Source organism: Blennius ocellaris (genome assembly GCF_963422515.1).
Source record: "Blennius ocellaris genome assembly, chromosome: 12".
Classification (NCBI taxonomy): Eukaryota; Metazoa; Chordata; class Actinopteri; order Blenniiformes; family Blenniidae; genus Blennius; species Blennius ocellaris.
In genome coordinates this window covers 22,563,585-22,582,397 of record NC_137661.1, presented here as the reverse complement: position 1 = coordinate 22,582,397, position 18,813 = coordinate 22,563,585, and the positions used below count along the sequence as shown (strand labels likewise).

Below are 18,813 nucleotides of genomic sequence, written 5' to 3'. Positions count from 1 at the left end.
CTTGATTGATTGATTGCTAATGTTGTGCTATCATCAAATCAGTCATAACCTTTAAGTTTTTTTTCATGATCATTTGACTATAGAAAAAAAAATGGACCTGTCCTCTCGATTTTTATGCTCAGCAGTTCTTTCCATTGTTGTTTTTGGAAGAATTAAGCTCTTGGGGACAAATGTCTTCCCTCAGTATGAATTTGAAAAGACTTGCATGTACAATGGTAATAGATGGATTGAAAAGAGCTTCACTCGACCAAATCCACACCTGTAGAAAAAGAGCAGAGCAAATAGAAGTCCTCTTCACAAAGATGAGGTAGTCTCTTACCTCTTTTTTTCCCCCTCACACACATTTTCATGTACGTCGTTTCTCTTTTCAAAACTACACATAAAGGTTTTTAAATAGTTTTTATAGTACTTCTATTTTTTTTTTTTTTTTTTTGGGAGGGGGGGACTGTGAAACTAAAGTATTAAGATGTAGAAACTGGTCTGTGTGTGTATCAGGTCAGATGCTGACTTCCATCAAAATATGTTTTCACATATGTATCACATATGTAACACCAGCCCATCACAGGACAAGCACAGAGAGGCACAGACACACACGCACCCACATTCACACCTACAAGCCTTTAATAGTCACCAATTAATCTCAAATGTTTGTTTTTATTACTGTGCTCTGGTTGGAAAAGGATATATGAGTGAGGGCGAAGTCTTTATTGTTGCCTTCAGTGAGGGCTATTTCTTTACAGTTGCTCAGTGAGAGATATACATCTTTAAAGTTGTTCAGTGAGATATATATATGTATAGCGAGAGAGTGATATATCGTTCAAGTTGCTCAGTGAGAGAGATATATATTGCTAAAGTTGCTCAGTGAGAGATATATAATAATCGTTAAAGTTGCTCGGTGAAAGCTATATATCATTAAAGTTGCTCAGTGAGAGATATATATATCGCTAAAGTTGCTCAGTGATAGCGATATATCGTTAAAGTTGCTCAGTGAGAGAGATATATATCGCTAAAGTTGCTCAGTGAGAGTGATATATCGTTAAAGTTGCTCAGTGAGAGAGATATATATTGCTAAAGTTGCTCAGTGATAGCGATATACATCGTTAAAGTAGCTCAGTGAGAGAGAGATATATTGCTAAAGTTGCTCAGTGAGAGCGATATATCGTTAAAGTTGCTCAGTGAGAGCGATATATCGTTAAAGTTGCTCAGTGAAGGTCCTCCACCTCCACAGTTGAGCCTGATGCTACAGGGACCACCTGTCGTCCCAACATCCTTTGCGTGTCCAATATGGAAGAACTGGCGGTGGAGGTCCGTGGCTCCAACGGAGCTTATTACAAGGTAAAAACCCCACTTATCGACTTCTCACCGGGCACCGGAGTTTCTAGCGAGATACTGTGGGGTTTTCGAAATATTTGAGTCGATGTAAACATGTCCCGACTCGCTCTCGGAGCACTTTAGTGTTTGTCTCCGCAGCTAGCCGTAGCCGCTGTTAGCAGGCTAAGCTAGCGTCGCGTCCAAGTCTTCTCCAACCGTCGGTGTTTGGACGACCTTTCTTCCACCGCACAGTGAGAGAAACCCGGCCTGGTGTCGGACGGCCCGGGTGTATGAGCCGTGAAAGCGGCTACCGACGCTGCGACACCTCGGCTGTAGCTTCCGCGGAGCTGCAAGTTAGCCGGGTGCTAACTGTTGACGTCAAAAGATGTAGTCAACAAAGTTTCGTGTTCAGCGGATCGCGTCTGTTTTGTCAGCAGATTTTATTTTCGTTTAATGGCGATCAGAGCTTGGAAATGATTCAGTTATTCATTGCTATGTGCGTTGTTTTGGAGCCACGATAGCTGACTCTCGTAGTGGGTTTCGAGCTTTACTCGCTCAACGTCTGACTGTCGCTTGTCTATTATTTGATACTCCATCATGCTCGAGCTATTTCTCTACCTCTTACTCTCCCTGTGTGTGTGTTTGTGTTTGTGTGTGTGTGTGTGTGTGTGCGCGCGCGCCAGCTGTTCCTTGTCAATCCTGACCAGCTGGCATGTCACAGAGTCACTGATACCACAGACATACAAGCTATTTCTAGACCTGCTGCCCAAAGTAACACCACACGGTCTTCTCTTCCATGCTTCCTGTGTTTATCAATTCCCCTATTTCCATTGCCCTTTTCTTTCGCAGAGACACCCATAACTTCACGTTATTTTCACACATTTTGTTCTATCTTGCAGCATTTCTCTTTGAATTTGCTTCCTTGGGTTCTCGGGTTACTGCTGTGTCTCTGACCTGATTACATCCATAGGCAAATTTGGGAGACAACCGGGCATCAGGCAAAGACATGAAAACTGCCCTCACCATACTAAAAAGACTTAAATGTCATCTAGTGTTTCATGTGGTCATTTTGCAACCCTTTTGATCATTTCTGTTGGTTTCCTTTATGTTTGTTGACACTTTTATTGGCTATTCTTTTTTAGGGCTCTGCATTTTCACTGGTGCCACGATTTGATGACGATAATATTATCTTCGATTCAAAGACTCATAACTATGTATTACATCCTCAATTTTCTTCAGAATCACTCATTGCTAACTTTTCCCATTCATGAACACACACAGTCAGATCAATATGAACTCGCTTTTTAATTTTGAAAATGACAAACATCATGAACACAACTTCAGTCTGAACACAGCAGACCACAAGTGTATTGACAACAGTAAATACTCAAACAGCATCAATACTGTGCGGTGCACTTGATAAAAGAAAAATATTTAAAACATTTGAATACTCATAATAAGAGTCTGTTAAGCAGGTAGCAATTAGAAATGAGCACAGCTCGGTGTTATGTGCTGAGCAGTTAAAACTAATGAGCAACTTGCTTTCTCCTCTTGATATTTTGGCAGAATGCAATTTACCGTCTGTTTTGCCTCTGTGTTTTTACTGTTCTCAACTCTGTTTTGTTTTTCTGTTTTAGTGCTGTAAAGCACCTTGTGATCCATATTAGAGGAAGGTGTTGTATAAATGAAGTTTACTTTTTACTAGGGGCCGTCCACACCATGAAACTGGTTAACCTCAACATGCTGTTTTTGGCCTGTCATCCACATGAGGAGGTGTTTTAGGAGCCTAAAACAGTTTATTTTTTGGGGGTTTTTATTGGCACATTTGTCCCAGTGGAGATTTGCACAGTAGTATGGAACCTTTAGCATGAAAGTCCACCTTGTCGCACATGTGGACCTGCATGTCCATTCGTAAAATAACGTGAACAGGAACACATCCACTGGAAGGCATCACATCTGGATTCTGTAATTCAATGTCCTTAACTCAGATGCATGTTTCTCCCCTGACTTTTGTCTTTTGTTTCTGTTCGCCTTGCAGGGCTTGGTCAAAGATATCCACGATGACTCTCTCACCATTGCCTTTGAGAACAAGTGAGTTGTTGCCTCTGCTTTATTATATATATGTATGCAGCTACAAATCTTTGAATAAGTACTATTACAAAAGTAATACGTTTCCTCTTCATTTTGAAGTTGGCAGCCAGAACGCCAGGTGCCCTTTGGTGATGTCAGGATGCCGCCGCCTGCCGATGCCAAGAAAGACATCGGAGAAGGCGAGGAGGTGGAGGTGAGCAAGGAGCAGACACAGTCTTCTTCTTCTCCCCCCCCCCCCCCCCCCCCCCAAGTGCCTTAAGGAGTTCCTTCCTGTCTTCATCCATCTGACTTCATCTGCTCTCCTGGCAGATCCTGTCCAGAGCCAACGACCAGGAGCCTTGTGGTTGGTGGATGGCGAAAGTCCGCATGATGAAGGGCGATGTAAGTGATTTCTCATTTCCAGTTGATTCGCTGCAGTTACTATTCATGCTCAGAAATATAACTTATTAAGTTATTGTTCAGCAAACAGTGAAAAGTGTATGTTATTTTACCCTGTCATTTTTTTTTTTTGTATTTCCAGTTCTATGTGATTGAGTATGCGGCCTGCGATGCCACTTACAACGAGATAGTGACCTTTGAGCGTCTGCGTCCGGTCAACCCCAGCAAGGCCATCACTAAGAACTCCTTCTACAAGTGTTCTGTCCCAGTTCCTCAGGATCTACAGGAAGCGTATGTGAAACACCTAGAATTAATCTCCCTCAACACGTGTGATATGGCGTCCAGTATTTCAGTCGCCGGGTGCTGGGCTCATTTTTAGTGACTTGCACTTATTACGTCCACAGACAGAAGAGCCTCACTTACACCCCGAAATAGAACCCAAACTCTCAGTCCAGTGGCCCCATTTCTTCTTTTGATTTGGCTTGTAATATGAAACCTTTTGGAATAAACTAAGCATCACACTTGTACACATAAAATGTTAATTTGTTGTGTATCATGGTTGGTTTACCATTTATAAAGCAGTCATCTCTTTTTATGTAGGTTTCTCCATTTCTATTGAATACACACGATAGAGGTCATGTCTCATGCATTAAGAGTTAAACTCACCCTCATTCTGCAGTTTGCCTGTAGTACATTTTAGTTGAATGACACATTTGTTGTTACTGTCATTGTCAGCAATTGATTCACAAGCAATGAATTACATTCCTTCACAGGAAGCTTCTACTTCGAAAAGTGACGTATTGACTGCCTGCAACTGCCTGCAACTCACGCACTTTTAATAGATTTCAACAACATATGCAGTTCTACGTGTTTTAGCTTTTCTAATATCAGTTTAACTCTCAACCTTCAGCCTCTGCTGTCGACAACCCCGCCCACCCCCCGACTTTTGACATCGCAAATTACACCCTCCATACAGTGGATTGTTTAATGTTGGAGGCTCACGACAATATAAAGGATTGTTGTTGCACACTGTAGGTGCCAGACTGAGAATGCCCATAAGGAGTTCAAGAAAGCTGTGGGAGCCTGTCGCATCACGTACTGCCCGGAGACTTCTCAGCTCCTCATTGTGGTAATTTGCATTCTTTTATTCCATAGTGACGTGTAGTTATTTATAAAGGTTTATAGGCTGCATGATGTCACATTTTTCAATGACTATTATCAACAAGCACCTCTCTCTTCTATGTGTGTGAAGTCCACCAATGACACGACGGTGAAGCGCGTGTCTCTGCTGAGCGACATGCACCTGCGCAGCCTCAGAACCAAGCTGCTGCTCATGTCCCGCAACCAGGAGGCCACGAAACACCTGGAGGTCAGTGTTTATCAAGCGTTTAGAGTTAAAAATAGTGGTTCATCAGTGAAAAGCACAGCTGGTCGGTTAGTCACAATGGCCACATAAAGGGCTGTTAGTAATCACACCGTCATGCCAACAAATTGCTTCTAAAAAAAAATAAAAAAGCCTCACATAGTGACTGGCACTTACATTTTCACTCATAAAAATCTCTGCTGCACTTCAGTCCTTAAATCACTGAAAATCCATGTAGTTCAATTGTCTTTTAGGTACATTTATTGCTTAATTTTCACACAAAACCATTTCTTTTCAAGTAGTGGATTTTGTTTTAATCTTATTTTGAAGATAGTGAATAAAAACACAACAATGAATGTGAAAGGAAAAAGCGTACACATATTTAATGCGACCCTCTCTCCTGTCTGTCTGGATCTTGTCATTTTCTTTTGCATACTCACAAACCTAAATAAGCAAAGAAAGCAACCAACAAGTAAATAAACATGCAAATACATAGAATGTGAAATAAAAAGTAGCTCCTGCTGAACACCATTTGTTTGTACCGCTGTTTGACAATGCCTGAACTGATGGTGTTAAATTGAAAGGAAATCAGTTTAAGTGATCAACGTTTGCGAATAATACAGCTTTAGGTTGTCAGCTTTTACTTTGATATGAGCTTTATGAAGCTTGACATTTAAATGGAAATGTGAAGAAAAAAAAAATTGTTACTGACCTCATAATTGTGTCTATTGTAGAACTCCAGGCACCTGGTGTCGTCCTTCCAGGAGGAGTTCATGGTGAGACCAGATCTGATGGGTCTGGCCATCGGCAGCCACGGAAGCAACATCCAACAAGCACGGAAGGTTTCGGGCGTCACTGCCATCGAGCTGGACGAGGAGACGGGCACCTTCAGGATTTACGGAGAGGTAGGATGATGTGTGGTCAGTCAAGAGTTTATGCTGTGATTGGGTGCATTTGAGCTTTTCCAATACACACGAATAGTTTTACTGTTTTCTAATATGGCGCCTTCTGTCGTACTTAAAAAAATTTATTCAAACAGGGTGACATTTTCTTAGCGGTCGCTAATATTGTAAAGAAAAACAGTCCATATTAAAAATGTCACCCGTGGTTTTTGCACTCGCAAATTGATGAAAGCTGCAATGATAAGCCACAAAATATATCTGGTCACGATGATGATTGAAAACTCGTCAAAACATAAGATGCTTTAGAAAGCCGAATGTAGCTTTTTCACTATCTCGCAACTAAACAACTAATAATAATATAATAATAACCAATAATCACCACATTGACTGATCATGAAACTAAGTCAAAGATTATCATTAAGGACAAATTTGAACTCGCTGAAATGGACTCTTACTCACTTTTGGTTCATTTGTATTTATTTTGTTGCTATGTTGACTTTATTCACAATGTTTCTGTTGTCATTGTAGACAGAACCTTTTGTATGCTGAAGATTGAGTGACCCTGTGTTGTCCTTCAGACAGCCGAGGCGGTGAAGACGGCCAGGAACTACTTGGAGTTTGTGGAGGATTCCGTTGAGGTGCCGAGAAACCTTGTCGGTATGTGCAAGCAGAACTTGTAGTCAGTCCCACATTTTGTCTCCTATACATTTGAAATGACAAAACAGTTGCGTAAGCTTCACGGCGATACCTTTGCTAGGAACAAATGAACACAACAGTGATCATGACAGATGGTTCCATATTAACCAATATTCATCACAATATGCATTTACTTGTTCACACTGTCAGTTTGAAAAGCAGAAAGTGGAAGTTTGATTTATTAACCTTTGATTAAAACATTTTACCCAAAAAAATAGTGCTCCAACAATAAAAGGTTTTATGATAATTTACAATACTTGTTTGTACCAAAGTGTCTCTTGGTTTCAAGCTAAATCTTATCTAATCAAACTATAGTCATATAAATGTATTTTCTTTTATTTATGTGACTTTCATTTATTTTGCTTGCATTCAAACATTAAATAAATGAGAAGAAGAAGAAAAAAGTCAAGGTGTTGGTCTTTATCTTAAGAAGTGACGTTTTGAATCTTCACCTTTGTCTCCAGGCAAAGTGATTGGTAAGAATGGCAAAGTGATCCAGGAGATTGTGGACAAGTCTGGCGTGGTGAGGGTCCGGATAGAGGGAGACAACGACAACAAGCAGCCCAGACAAGAAGTAAGCTTGCTGCTGTGAGATGTTTACTGAGGCTCAGTGTCACTTCTGTGTTAAACGTTGCTAAATATGTTCACAAATACGAGTTCTATCAAACTCCTCCATACTCAAGTTTGGGTTGTGGTGTTTTTGTGTTTTGACGACACAGGGAATGGTCCCGTTCACCTTCGTCGGCACGAAGGAGAGCATCGGCAACGTCCAGGTGTTGTTGGAGTATCACCTCTCTTATCTCGATGTAAGACCATCTGGGTGTGTGTGTGTGTGTGTGTGTGTGTGTGTGTGTGTTTGTGTTTGTGTTTGTAGACTTGAGTTAAGGGCTTGCTCGCCTGTGCTACTGATTTCTTTCGTTGATTTGCTTTGCCTCATTTACAGTACAATGAATCGTGGCTTGACAGCTGTCAGCATGTAAACCGTTCACGGCAGGTTCATACGACACTGAAGTGTTACGATGCGTTCGTGCAGCTGGAACTCTGGAAGTTGCCTTTTGGGAATCTTCACTGTCAATTTGGTAGCCTTCGCATGACATGGTTTAAATGGATATATTGTTGGGGTCGGAATGTAATCCATTATAATATGGAGGCAGACTACTATTTGTTTACATTTCTTCTCACACAAAGCTGATAAAATTGACTTTTGTCACCTGCAGCCATGCAGTTGATAGACGATTTTTCTGTTTAGCTCAACGTTACAATTATTAGCATACACAAAAGATATTTTTTTAAATATCAAACTTTATTCGCAAATTTTTTCTGTTTAGAAAAAGTGAGTTAGACAATTAAGTTTTTGTAGTGTTTTATTTTTAAGGATTGACATATTTTGTCCCAATATCGTTTTATGCTTTGACAAGTCAAAAATATGTGTGTATGGTCTACATCCATCAGTCCACATGATCTGCAGCATGGCTACTGAACTGACACCCCTTCTGATTTTTGGAGTATTATAATATCGGAACACATTTTTCCAGTTGAACTCTATCCAGGTCCTGGAGCTAATGGATGAGCGCTGTGTTTCACACGTGACAAATCATGAGATGTATTTTTTAAACCTTCTCACTTTCTGGAAACTCGTGAGCACACAAATCCCTCTTCTAGCCTTATTAAAAAACATTGAATAATCTCCCCCTTTTTTGAAGTGTTTGATGATAAAATAAAAGTTTTTTTTAATCAGAAAAACAAAACTAACATTATTGAGAAACAATTTGGATATTAATACTGAAGATATTTACAAGTTATGGCCCTTTTTTTAAATGAAAACCTAAACTTTCTTGATGCAACTGTTCTTCTGTTTGCATCCTGTATTTGTTGCTGTGTGTCAAGGTGGAGCTTTATGTTGGTGGAGCAACAGCTGATGCAGATTGTAAATTATTCAAGGAGCTTTGTGAGATTGACAATAAACAGGACAAGGCAAACTATTTGTGACGTAGATGTATGCTTATGCTTGTAAATCCAGTGACGAACCTCAGCAACACAAAAAAACCCAAAAACATTTTATGCACATGGCTCCTCTCATTTGTTTTCTCTTCATCTGCACCGTTTTGTGTGTCTTTGCCTCCAGGAGGTGGAGCAGCTTCGTCTGGAGCGGATGCAGATTGATGAAAAGTTACGGCAGCTCACCCAGGGTCATCGGGCAGGCGACAGGGGGGAGAGAGGGGAGAGGGGAGAGAGGGGGGAGAGGGGGGACAGAGGGGAGAGGGGGGAGAGAGGAGAGAGAGGAGCAGGCTACAATGCAGACAATGGTGCCAACGCCTCCTCGTCCTCCTCGCATGGCAGTCGCTCCTACAACGGTCGAGGTCGTGGACGCAGAGGCCACAGCTACAGCACTGGATATGGTAGGTGCCCCCCCCCACCCCCCCCCCCCCCCCCATTCATTTGGTGCAGATTTACCGTCGTGTGCATTAGCAGTTGTGCAAGAAACCAACAGAAGTGGAGGAGTTGTGACAAGAAGAGAATTATTAATCTATGAAGCAATTTTTTTTTCTTTGTGCTTTTTGTCTTGTCGTTTTTCGTGTCCTCTTCTGTGTCGGGTTGAATTCAGGCACCAACTCGGAGCAATCCAACGCCTCCGAGACCGACTCGGAGCGCAAGGACGAGCTGAGTGACTGGTCTCTGGCTGGAGAAGACCAGGACAGGTGAGCCTCATTTGTTTTACTTTTTTTTAGTGCGTGTGCTGCTTTTCTGTATTTAACTTTAATGTGAGCGTCTATTTATTCGTTTCTTATCAGAGAAAGCTGCTTTATCTCTACAGTCCAGCTTGTGTTTTTTTGGACTTGCAGGGAGAGAGGACCGCGGCCACCGAGAGACGGTCACAGGAGACCAGGAAGTAGCAGAGGGCGAGGAGGGCTCGGAGGAAGAGGAAGAGGAGGAAAAGGAGGATACAGCAACAGTTCTGGTAAAATTCAGTTTTTAAAAGATGCTATTTTCTTTTGTAGGCTGGTCTACCTTTTGTTTTTTGTTTTTTTACTAAACATACATTCGACCCAGTGAATATGATTGTAATCCTGCATCAGCCCCTCGGGACCATGACAGTGTTCATACCTCTGGAAACTTGGAGACAAACACCGAGACGGACCAGACGGCAGACACAGACGCCAGCGAGTCCAACCCGCCCGCAAACCGCCGCCGAAGGTCTCGACGGCGCCGGACCGACGAAGACTCCACCATGATGGACGGGATGAGCGAGTCCGATAACACTTCGATGAGTGAAAATGGAATAGGTATGAATGGCTCCGTCACATTAAGGCACTTTTAACACAATAAAATGTATCTCACAAGAGATTCACCAGCTTCACAAACAAGTGTATATGATAATTAAACTAGCGCAATTCTATTTATGAGTAAAAATAGAAATGAGTATTGGTATTTCACGCTCTTCTTTTCATACCCACCAACGCAAAGAGTGCATGCAGATTTTAACTGTTGTTACAAAACACAGTAGTTAAAAAAAGAAAAAAGATTTGTCAGGTTTTGTGCAACCAGTGGAGCGACGAGTTAATACACAGATCTGTGGCCTGAACTTAAGCCCCCGTTCCCTTTCTCTGTGACGACTTAACGTCCTCAGATGACGCCGAAGCTAAACCTCAGCGTCGTAATCGTAGCCGACGTCGCCACATCCGCCTGCCTGAAGAAAGGCAGCCAGGTAATGGTGGTAGTTGCGGCGCCGTCCTTCCGGCCATTTTCCTCCGTGGCTGTGCTGAGAAGCTGTGCATGAAACCTGTTTGTACTAAACAAAACCCTATAAATCCACTTTGGCTTTCACTTTTTAGCGTTTGAGCTTTTAAGTTGATATTGAAATGAATTGTTTAATCAGTAAAACTGGCATTTTTCCAACAAACATCACTTAATTGAACTGCCTCCCATGTGTTGTGAGGATGATTAGTCTTTGTTTTATCTACTACTGCGGTTGACATTTCTTATTCGTGTGACACACTTCAGGGTGTCTTTGTGGTTTAAACATGACTAAAGCACCTTTGTTCCATTGAGTCTGAAAAATGTATAAACCTGCATGCATTTTTATTTTTTTTTCACTTGATGGTTGTGAAGTGAGTGAAATTCCTTAACATGTGCTAGTTCTGCGGTTTTCTGTGTTTTACTAATGCGAGAGCGAATATGACATTTGCATTGAGACGCTCGGATTCGCGCAGCGCCTGAGCGCGCTGATAAAGCCCCTGTTTCTTCTGGCTTCTGATATTTCCCCGTCTCTGTCGTCTTTATCTGTGCAGTGACTGTGGCTGATTACATATCCCGGGCTGAATCTCAGAGTCGACAGCTCACCACCAAGGACACCAAGAAAACCAAGGATTTGGTCAGTACTCCATGATGCATATTGCCGACAGGCCACAGTCAACTGAGTGAAGTCGACGTTCTAAATGCTCTCGATTGTTGTGAGGATCGTTTCTATGAAACGCTTGTTTCTCTCTCTTGGGGGGGTTTGTGAACGCTTTGTCTGATTTAGTTACACTGCTAGAGAGACAAAGTGTGTCCACTTGGAATTTGACTACAATTCTTTGATCTTTCATTGTTTTACTCTCGGAAAGGTGCCTCCAAATAAAATGTATTATTATTGTCAAACATAAATGTCCTCACAAGCGAAACCTAAGACAGCCACGAGTTTCCAGCTGGCAAACATTTTAATATTTTAATATTGCCAACTTAACGATAAATAAACTTAACGATAAATAATCCGGAATTACACAACTGAACGACATTGAAAGCCACGACACTCACTGTCATGGTTCTAAAAACCTCGATCTCCTGCGTTTATGCACTGATTTAATAATAATGTAATATTTTATGATGTTAAGTAATGCGAGTTAACCTTTAAAATCATAATTGATCACCGAGATATGAAACTGAATCAGCTTGAAATTGAGATCGGAGTCGCTGCATCATGACGCTGCAATTCCATGAAAATTTGAAATGACAAAAATGGTAATTTAATGGTTTATGGCTTATAGATTGCGGTTAAAGTTGAGGACTAGAAAAGTTTGGAAAGTAAACTGCAATGTTTTCAAAATATTTTACACGTGGGACTTTGCACTTCTTCTAATTTTGTCTTCATATTAGAACACGTTTTTTTTCCAGCCCATTTCAAGTTTGATGCCAGTTGGTATTAAGAAGTCGTTACTTGCACACATGCTGAGTTCTCGGTGCCCCCCCCCTCTGATCAGCCTCAGGTAGATGCCATCGCTGAGCACAGCCCACAATCGGCACCGGCGACCGCCAACGGCTCCAGCTCTGGCGCCGCGGACGGCGAAGGCGACGGCGACACGAAGCCTCCTCGGTCTTCCCCCGAGCGGCCGGCCAAAGTCTCCCACCAGGGCGACGCCAACCCCCAGCCCGTCGCCAACGGGCTCTCCGATCTCTGATCTCTTCTCAAACCCTGAATGTCTGAACATCTCGGCGTCCCCCGGAGCCTCCGAAGTGAATCACACCATTTAAAATACAAGCACTGTTCTATGTTTACTCAAGAAATATTACAAACCTCTTCCTCCGCGCAAAACGTCACAGTTCTACACCGACACCCCCCCGTCCCCCCTCCCTCCTCCCCCCCACACGCTCTGTCCAGCACTTGATTCTAAAACTTTCTGGGGATTTTTTTAATTTTTTTTTTCAGCTTTTGTTTTTAAGACTTCATCCTGTTTGAGCTTGCCAAAGATAGTCAAACACAGACTCACGGACATTTACCTGAGTTCAGTCGGCTGAGAGCCGAGGGAGAGGCCGGACTGGGGAAATAACTCACACCTATACTGTGGTATGAAAGCAGCACTCCCTTTTGATCCGTATAGAAATATCACAGCAGGGTTTGTGAACAACAACAACAACAACAACAACAAAAACAAAAAGCAGTATGCCTTTTGCCAGATGCTTCCACCACCTCTCTTCAGGATATTTCGTGCATCTGAGGTAGTTTTTAAATGTTTAAATGTTCCGCATGCACAGTGCCGCTGTGCAGGTTACCGTAGGTTTGTCGGGGGAAACCCAAGTATGTCTGACATACACGTGATCAGCTGTCGTGCCTTGAAAGTAGATCCAACGTGTCGTCGCCCGGCTCTGCACACCCTTCTGAAATTTTTTATTTTTTTTCCCCCCCTCCCTCCTCCCCCCTCCTGCGCGTGCTCACGAGTGACCCGAGGGCAGATTCAATCCAACACTTCAGGGGACATGTTTTCAATATCAGGTGTGTCTGTTTTTCTATGTTGTTTTTGGGGGGAAATAATTAATCCAGTTGTCCTTCATTTACAGTGACAAGGAAAAGTATGTGAACCCTTTTTGAGATTTGAGTTTCCTGCACGGATTGGCCATGGAATTGTGGGCTGCGCTCCCACCTGCAGGGACTTTGGCCACAGTATTCTCGTGTTTGTAACGTGCACCAGCTTTATCAGCAGTTCTTCTGGGGTTTTGGTTTTTTTTTTTGTTTGTTTGTTTGATCGATGGTTCACATCAGCAGATAGTTCGTATACGTCACACAGTAGCTCGGCACCTCCGTCAAAGATATTTTATTGATTCAAGATTGTATCGGAGTTACAATTTCCACCAGCACATGATTGTTTGACGGTCAGTCACTAAAGACGTGTCATTTTTTTTTTTTTGTGGCTTTCGCTTGACTACACAAGTTTGTTTATAGTTTTTTTTTATGGTCAATTCACTTTTTAAGTATTTGTGCAATGTGGAGCTGCTGCTGTGATGACCTAATTTCGCCACGTGGGATTAATAATCTAATCTAATGAATGCAGGAAGAACTACTGAAGGGTTTTGCATACTTTTTGTTGCCAGTGTACATATCTGTTCAAAGGGTTTGACATTAGCCGCTTCCTGTTTTTTAAATATGCAACCACTTAAAGTCATACAAGAGTCATTTTTAACGGTGTGTCTGGAAAAGAAACGACGGAAGAGTAGTTTTCTTTGCACTGAAGCGTATCCTTTTTGTCCTTTTCATTTTAAAAAAAGAAAAAGAAAAAAAAAGGTCGACTGTAAGGAAGTGTGGATCCTGGCCTGTTGCTGTTGAATGCTGACTGAGATGTAGCCGTCGGTGCCGGGTTTTCTGGAAACATCACAAAACGCCGAGCATTTTTTTCCTATCTTATGACAAATGTCATTAAATCGGCAAAACAAAAAAAACTCAAAAGTACGTTCACGGTTTCTGTTTTTCGCTCCTCACTGAGGAGAACCAGCCCTGATGTGGAGATGTTTCTGGAAAACCAGGCCCAGATGTCCCATTTTCATGGTTCTTCCACACTGGCTGGCTGGAAACTGGTCACGACTGTTCCACTAAGGAAGGAGATTTATTTGGTTTATTTATTTAAAGAGAAAATATGTACAGTATTTAACAACAACAAAGCAAACCCACACAAAAACAACAAAAACAAGCTCTTCTTTGTTTCTTGACACCAAGGTATGTGTTCTCTGGAGGGTTTGTTTGGTGGTAAATTGGACTACTGAGAGTTGCGGCATCCCAAGTGTTATTGTTGGGTCAACTACAGTATACTGTCTTTTGTTTTGTTTTTTAAAGGATTGTCTGGTTGGTTGATGTGCAATATGTTTTGTATGCAGGTAGTTCTTAAATAAACTCGGATCTTTCATGTAGATCTCAGACTTGACTCCGGCTGACGCGTCATTTGTGTCTGCAGATAATGTGCTGCTCCCACACAAACGCAAAAAAACTGTTATACCGACACGATTTGGATAGAGAAATGTTATTTTTCATGTCTTAAAGAAAATGTCAGATTTAATAAGCTTTCATAGTGTCGCATTATAATGCAAAACTAAATATTTGCAATAATTTGGTGCATTCATGCAGCTGGGAAGGTAAAAAGTCAATGGATTACAGTTGTATTTCTGAACAAACTGTCACACTCACACCTGAGGTGAGTTGTCACACTAACTGCGTCACATCAATTGCAATTTTGGATTCAGTGTTTTTTTTTTTTTTTTGCTTAAGGTTGTTTCTTTTGTAGAGACGGGGAATCAAACCGGTGCAAGTGTGGTGTAAAGCTATATTTACACAAAGTGAAATGCGGCAAAATCAATGTCCCAGTCTCGGTTCCTACAGAATGATTTTATTGAACAACAAAGAGACGTATAAAAGTCAGGCGATGCTCGGCTGAGTGATGTGACCGTCTATTTCTTAGAAAGACCGTCCATCAGGTCCTTCGCTTCGTTGATTTTCGCGGCGATGAACGGAGATCCACCTGCCAGGTCACACAAAGAAAGTTCAAGTCCATGAATTCTTGCACTGGGGAAGGAAGGAAGCCTGGGTTCTCTTTATTTGAAAGTCAAAGAGTTATTTAAATTTTGACTTTAATCTCTTAACGCATTTCATTTTTAATTTCATTATTTGTTCCCCTCCTTTTGCCTTTGTTTCCTATGTTCTGCTTTACATGATTCAAGTTAATGTTCTTGGACAGAGATTAATGATGCCGTATAAGGTGAAAACCCCAGTATATCCCAAGAGGCTTCATCAGCTAAAAACATTCTTTTCTTTAACTGGACAATTGACTACATCCGTACAGAACACAATATTGAATATTGCTCCTTCTAAACCTTGAACTGACCTCGATCTGGGTGGTTTAGGATCATGAGTTTTCTGTGGGCTTCTCTGATCTTATTCTTGCCGGCTGTGGGACTGAAAGACAGAACAACAGAGTGACTTTTACTGATGGGAACAAAAAGAAGACGTTAACTTCAAGGGCTTGAGGACAAATTCCACCGGGTGGAGGGAAGAGACTGAAATAATGGCTGAGAACCGTCCTCGTACCTGACGCCTAAAACCAGCGCCGCTTCTCTCTTGTTCATCTTTGGTTCGAATCCTCCTCGGTAGTAGCCTCCTGCAAACGCCTGGGAGCGGATGTCAATGAGAGAACAAGTTAAGTCGATCTGAAGAGGATACTTAAAGTACAACTCATCCTATATTAACAGATTTTTTTAATTTTTATTTTAAAAGCGGCCTTTCTACTTACAGTCTTGGGGAAGCTCTGAAGAGCCTGTTTCACCTGAGGCTCCATCTGCTTCATGGCCTGCATGGCATAACGGCCTGACGGAGGGAGAACAACACAGGAAGCAACAGTGGACAGTTTCCATAAGAAATAATCTACTGATTTCTTTCTGAAACATTAAAACGTCCATGTTAATGACTGCAGGGCTGTGTGTATATAGTGTGTCCATCCTAAAGTAAGTCATGTAAATATCTGTTTATAGTGTTTCTCTTCATGACACCATATTAGAGGATTTTCACCGTCCACATAAAACTAATACAAGTTACTATATGCCTATTTTCAAATAGATGCCGAATATAAAGATGCCTTTTAAAGTTCTACAGTCACAGCGTTTTGCATTTGACAATATTTTTAAATTATACAACGTGAAATATTCGTGAGGTTGCTGAATTCAGCAACTGATCGATTAAAATGAAATTGCAAAAAGACATATTTTGATGTGCTTTCCACCGAGGCTGCAGTTTTGAAAAGTTTATTAACCCTTTTCATTGATGCTCTTCAATGAGGCTTAAACAACTTAATGTGGGTAATTGGGCAATTTTGTAATAGTTTACAAAGCCTCCCACACAGTATGCTGCAGAGAAATATGAAAGCATAATTTATGGGTGCAATCATATATATATATATATACTCCATCTACCCACATACACAAACACATATGCAATCCATATATAAATCCTTAAGCGTTAATGTAAATAATTAAAGTAGGCATTTTATGAAAATATCATGAGATTAAAAAAAAGTATACACACATCCTTTATCTAATTATCATGCCTGAAAATGGGGCAGGACCACCAAAACATTGTGGACATGGTTTAAACTAAGTAAATGCCGCTGCACATGGCAGGAGCGTCTCACTGTAAATAACTGACCTGCAAACCCGGCTGCAGCCAGAGCCAGTCCCACTGCCACCATGGAGCTGGCCTGAAAACACAGCAGTGTGCGTCATGTAAACAAACAGCAAAGTGTCAACATCTACATCGATCGACGGACCGGAGCAGCTTTATTAAAGTGGTAAAAAATCAAACGTTCGCAGAGTTTCGGTCACGTTGTTTTGGGTCGAGTCACAATGAGTGAAGCTAACGTTAGCTTAGCTCTACAAAATAACCCATTCCGTGAGGCGTTCGAGTCTTCGGGCCATTATTATTATAATTATTATTATTTTAAATCGCCGTCCAACTTAATAGAAAGCGCGTCCCACCTACCATGTCTGCGTGTTATGTTCCGACCCTGCAGAAGACAGCGATCATAACTTTTGACCTCTCATGTTTTCCTCGCTCAGGCGTGTTAGTGTCTGAGCCGCAAACTGAGGCCGACTGTCGTAAAAAAAACAAACCCACACGACGCTGTTCCCTACTCAACCGCTCCCTCCCTCCTCTGTCAAAGTGACCTTTTTCCACAGAAATGTGTTTGTCAAAGTTTCTGCTGGGGGAGAGGGGTGAGGGATTTAAGAGTCACTACTTAACCGACACAGATGTTTGCACATTATGAGCTCCACCTGTAGCTCAACTGGTGTCGTGCCAGGGTTGCTGGATCAATTCCCCACCCGGTCAAATTGTGTGATTTAGACTGTGCAAGGTGTGAGTGTGAGCGTGAAGGTGGTTCAGAGTGTGTAGTGCTCTAAGGCAAAATAATTTCAGTTAATTCGCCACAGTTTAAAGTCACATTTACATGAAAATGAGTGTGTGTGCAAAACTTTTTTTATTTTTTATTTATTTTTTTTTAACAGATTTGGGCATTTGCACAACAACGTTTCACGTGGCAACAACTACTCCATTAAGAAAAAGGAGTGAGTTTACGCTGTAGCAGTGAACACACTGACCACGATGTAGTTAGTATGCCGGGCCACGAGGGGGTGCTGTTGCTTGTTTTTATGATGAAACCACACAGAGGTGGGCAGAGAAGAACACGAACAACACCGAGAGCACCTGACAATCGTATGGACTGATGACGGATCAGATGCTATCAGCGGTGAGTCTCAACTGTAAAACTACCGACATGGACTATGAAACTGGAATAAGGACAGCAAATCATTCCACTCTGCGTTCCGCCATGTTTGTTTACTGGAGCAGAAGGAACTATTTACAACCGGTAGGAGATATGCACATGCGCAGTATCAGCGCTCCATGCAGCCAGCAGTCTCTGCAGGGGGTAATCATAGAGTTCTTGTAAACTTCACTGTCCTGCGACCCTGGACGGTTGAAGCAAAAAATCAAAAGGATGATGGATAAACATCTGCACATTTTCAACCTTTAATTCATGAAATATGTGATGCATTTCCCTTCAATTAAATTTTTTTAAACGAACAGCACAACCTGGTTTCTTCTTCTTTTACTTTTGTGATTAAAAAAAAAAAATCATCAGATGAAGATGGACACTTGAAGTATTTCAGTGCAAGCGTTAACAGCTTTTATTCTGAAATCTAAAGTTTGGTGCGTGTGTCCCATCTGGTTTTACTGCATATATCTTTATTTATGGCCATTTTACGAACCTCAGTAAATGTATCACAGACATTTAGAGGCATTCATTGAAAGTACATTTTAGTTTCGTGTTTAATTTCTTTATTTATAAGCATAGAACCTTGAAAATCGAAAGAACGAAGGCATTAAGGTAATGCATGAATAATCTAGAGTACTTGAAATTTCAGCGATTTTGCTTTTAAAAAGCCTGTAAAAGTAGATTCATAGAGGGTAGGTACATGCTTAGGTTGAATTAAGCTTTTAAATGTGTTGGAAATGTGTTGATGTGTGTTTATGATGTGTTTGTCATTCACGGAATGTAGAGTTTCGCTTAATTGTTGGAAAAAGGATCATCCTAGCTTTATGGTTTTAACATGAGTTTGTACAGAAGTTGACATTTTGGGTGTTCTTTATTGTGGTGGACTAGTTTCACATTGTGTTTGAGCTGGAAACAGTGAGTCAGATTTGGCAACCGTGGAGAAGATGTGTGGCACGCACACACTTTAGATGTGATGCATTCGTCGCCTCGCAGCCTTAAATACACCTTTGCT

General features: G+C 41.5%; 2 protein-coding genes across 2 annotated transcripts; one reads left to right on the top strand and one right to left on the bottom strand.

Moving 5' to 3' along the window:
- Nucleotides 1–1,284: 1,284 nt before the first annotated feature.
- Nucleotides 1,285–14,408, top strand: fxr1 (FMR1 autosomal homolog 1; the record flags this gene model as incomplete). Its single annotated transcript, XM_080506483.1, has 18 exons — nucleotides 1,285–1,335; nucleotides 3,350–3,402; nucleotides 3,502–3,595; nucleotides 3,712–3,783; nucleotides 3,923–4,071; nucleotides 4,816–4,909; nucleotides 5,033–5,149; nucleotides 5,878–6,048; nucleotides 6,624–6,702; nucleotides 7,206–7,315; nucleotides 7,452–7,547; nucleotides 8,867–9,140; nucleotides 9,347–9,440; nucleotides 9,585–9,700; nucleotides 9,819–10,025; nucleotides 10,370–10,447; nucleotides 11,031–11,113; nucleotides 11,979–14,408. The coding sequence occupies 18 exons, from the start codon at nucleotides 1,285–1,287 to the stop codon at nucleotides 12,174–12,176; spliced, it is 2,136 nt and encodes a 711-aa protein (XP_080362609.1). The 3' UTR covers nucleotides 12,177–14,408.
- A 449-nt stretch (nucleotides 14,409–14,857) lies between these two features.
- On the bottom strand, nucleotides 14,858–17,106 carry dnajc19 (DnaJ (Hsp40) homolog, subfamily C, member 19). The gene is made up of 6 exons (XM_080506689.1): nucleotides 17,009–17,106; nucleotides 16,676–16,727; nucleotides 15,768–15,841; nucleotides 15,566–15,645; nucleotides 15,363–15,433; nucleotides 14,858–14,999 (listed from the first exon to the last, which is right to left on the bottom strand). The coding sequence occupies exons 1-6, from the start codon at nucleotides 17,009–17,011 to the stop codon at nucleotides 14,929–14,931; spliced, it is 351 nt and encodes a 116-aa protein (XP_080362815.1). The 5' UTR covers nucleotides 17,012–17,106; the 3' UTR covers nucleotides 14,858–14,928.
- Between the last annotated feature and the right edge of the window lie 1,707 nt (nucleotides 17,107–18,813).

What these genes read in the sequence shown, in the direction of transcription:
- dnajc19 (XM_080506689.1), bottom strand. An exon ending in GGCTGCAGCCGGGTTTGCAG is followed by an intron (nt 15,842 to 16,675) that starts GTCAGTTATTTA and finishes TCCCTCCGTCAG; the next exon opens with GCCGTTATGCCATGCAGGCC. An exon ending in CCTAAACCACCCAGATCGAG is followed by an intron (nt 15,000 to 15,362) that starts GTCAGTTCAAGG and finishes GTGACCTGGCAG; the next exon opens with GTGGATCTCCGTTCATCGCC.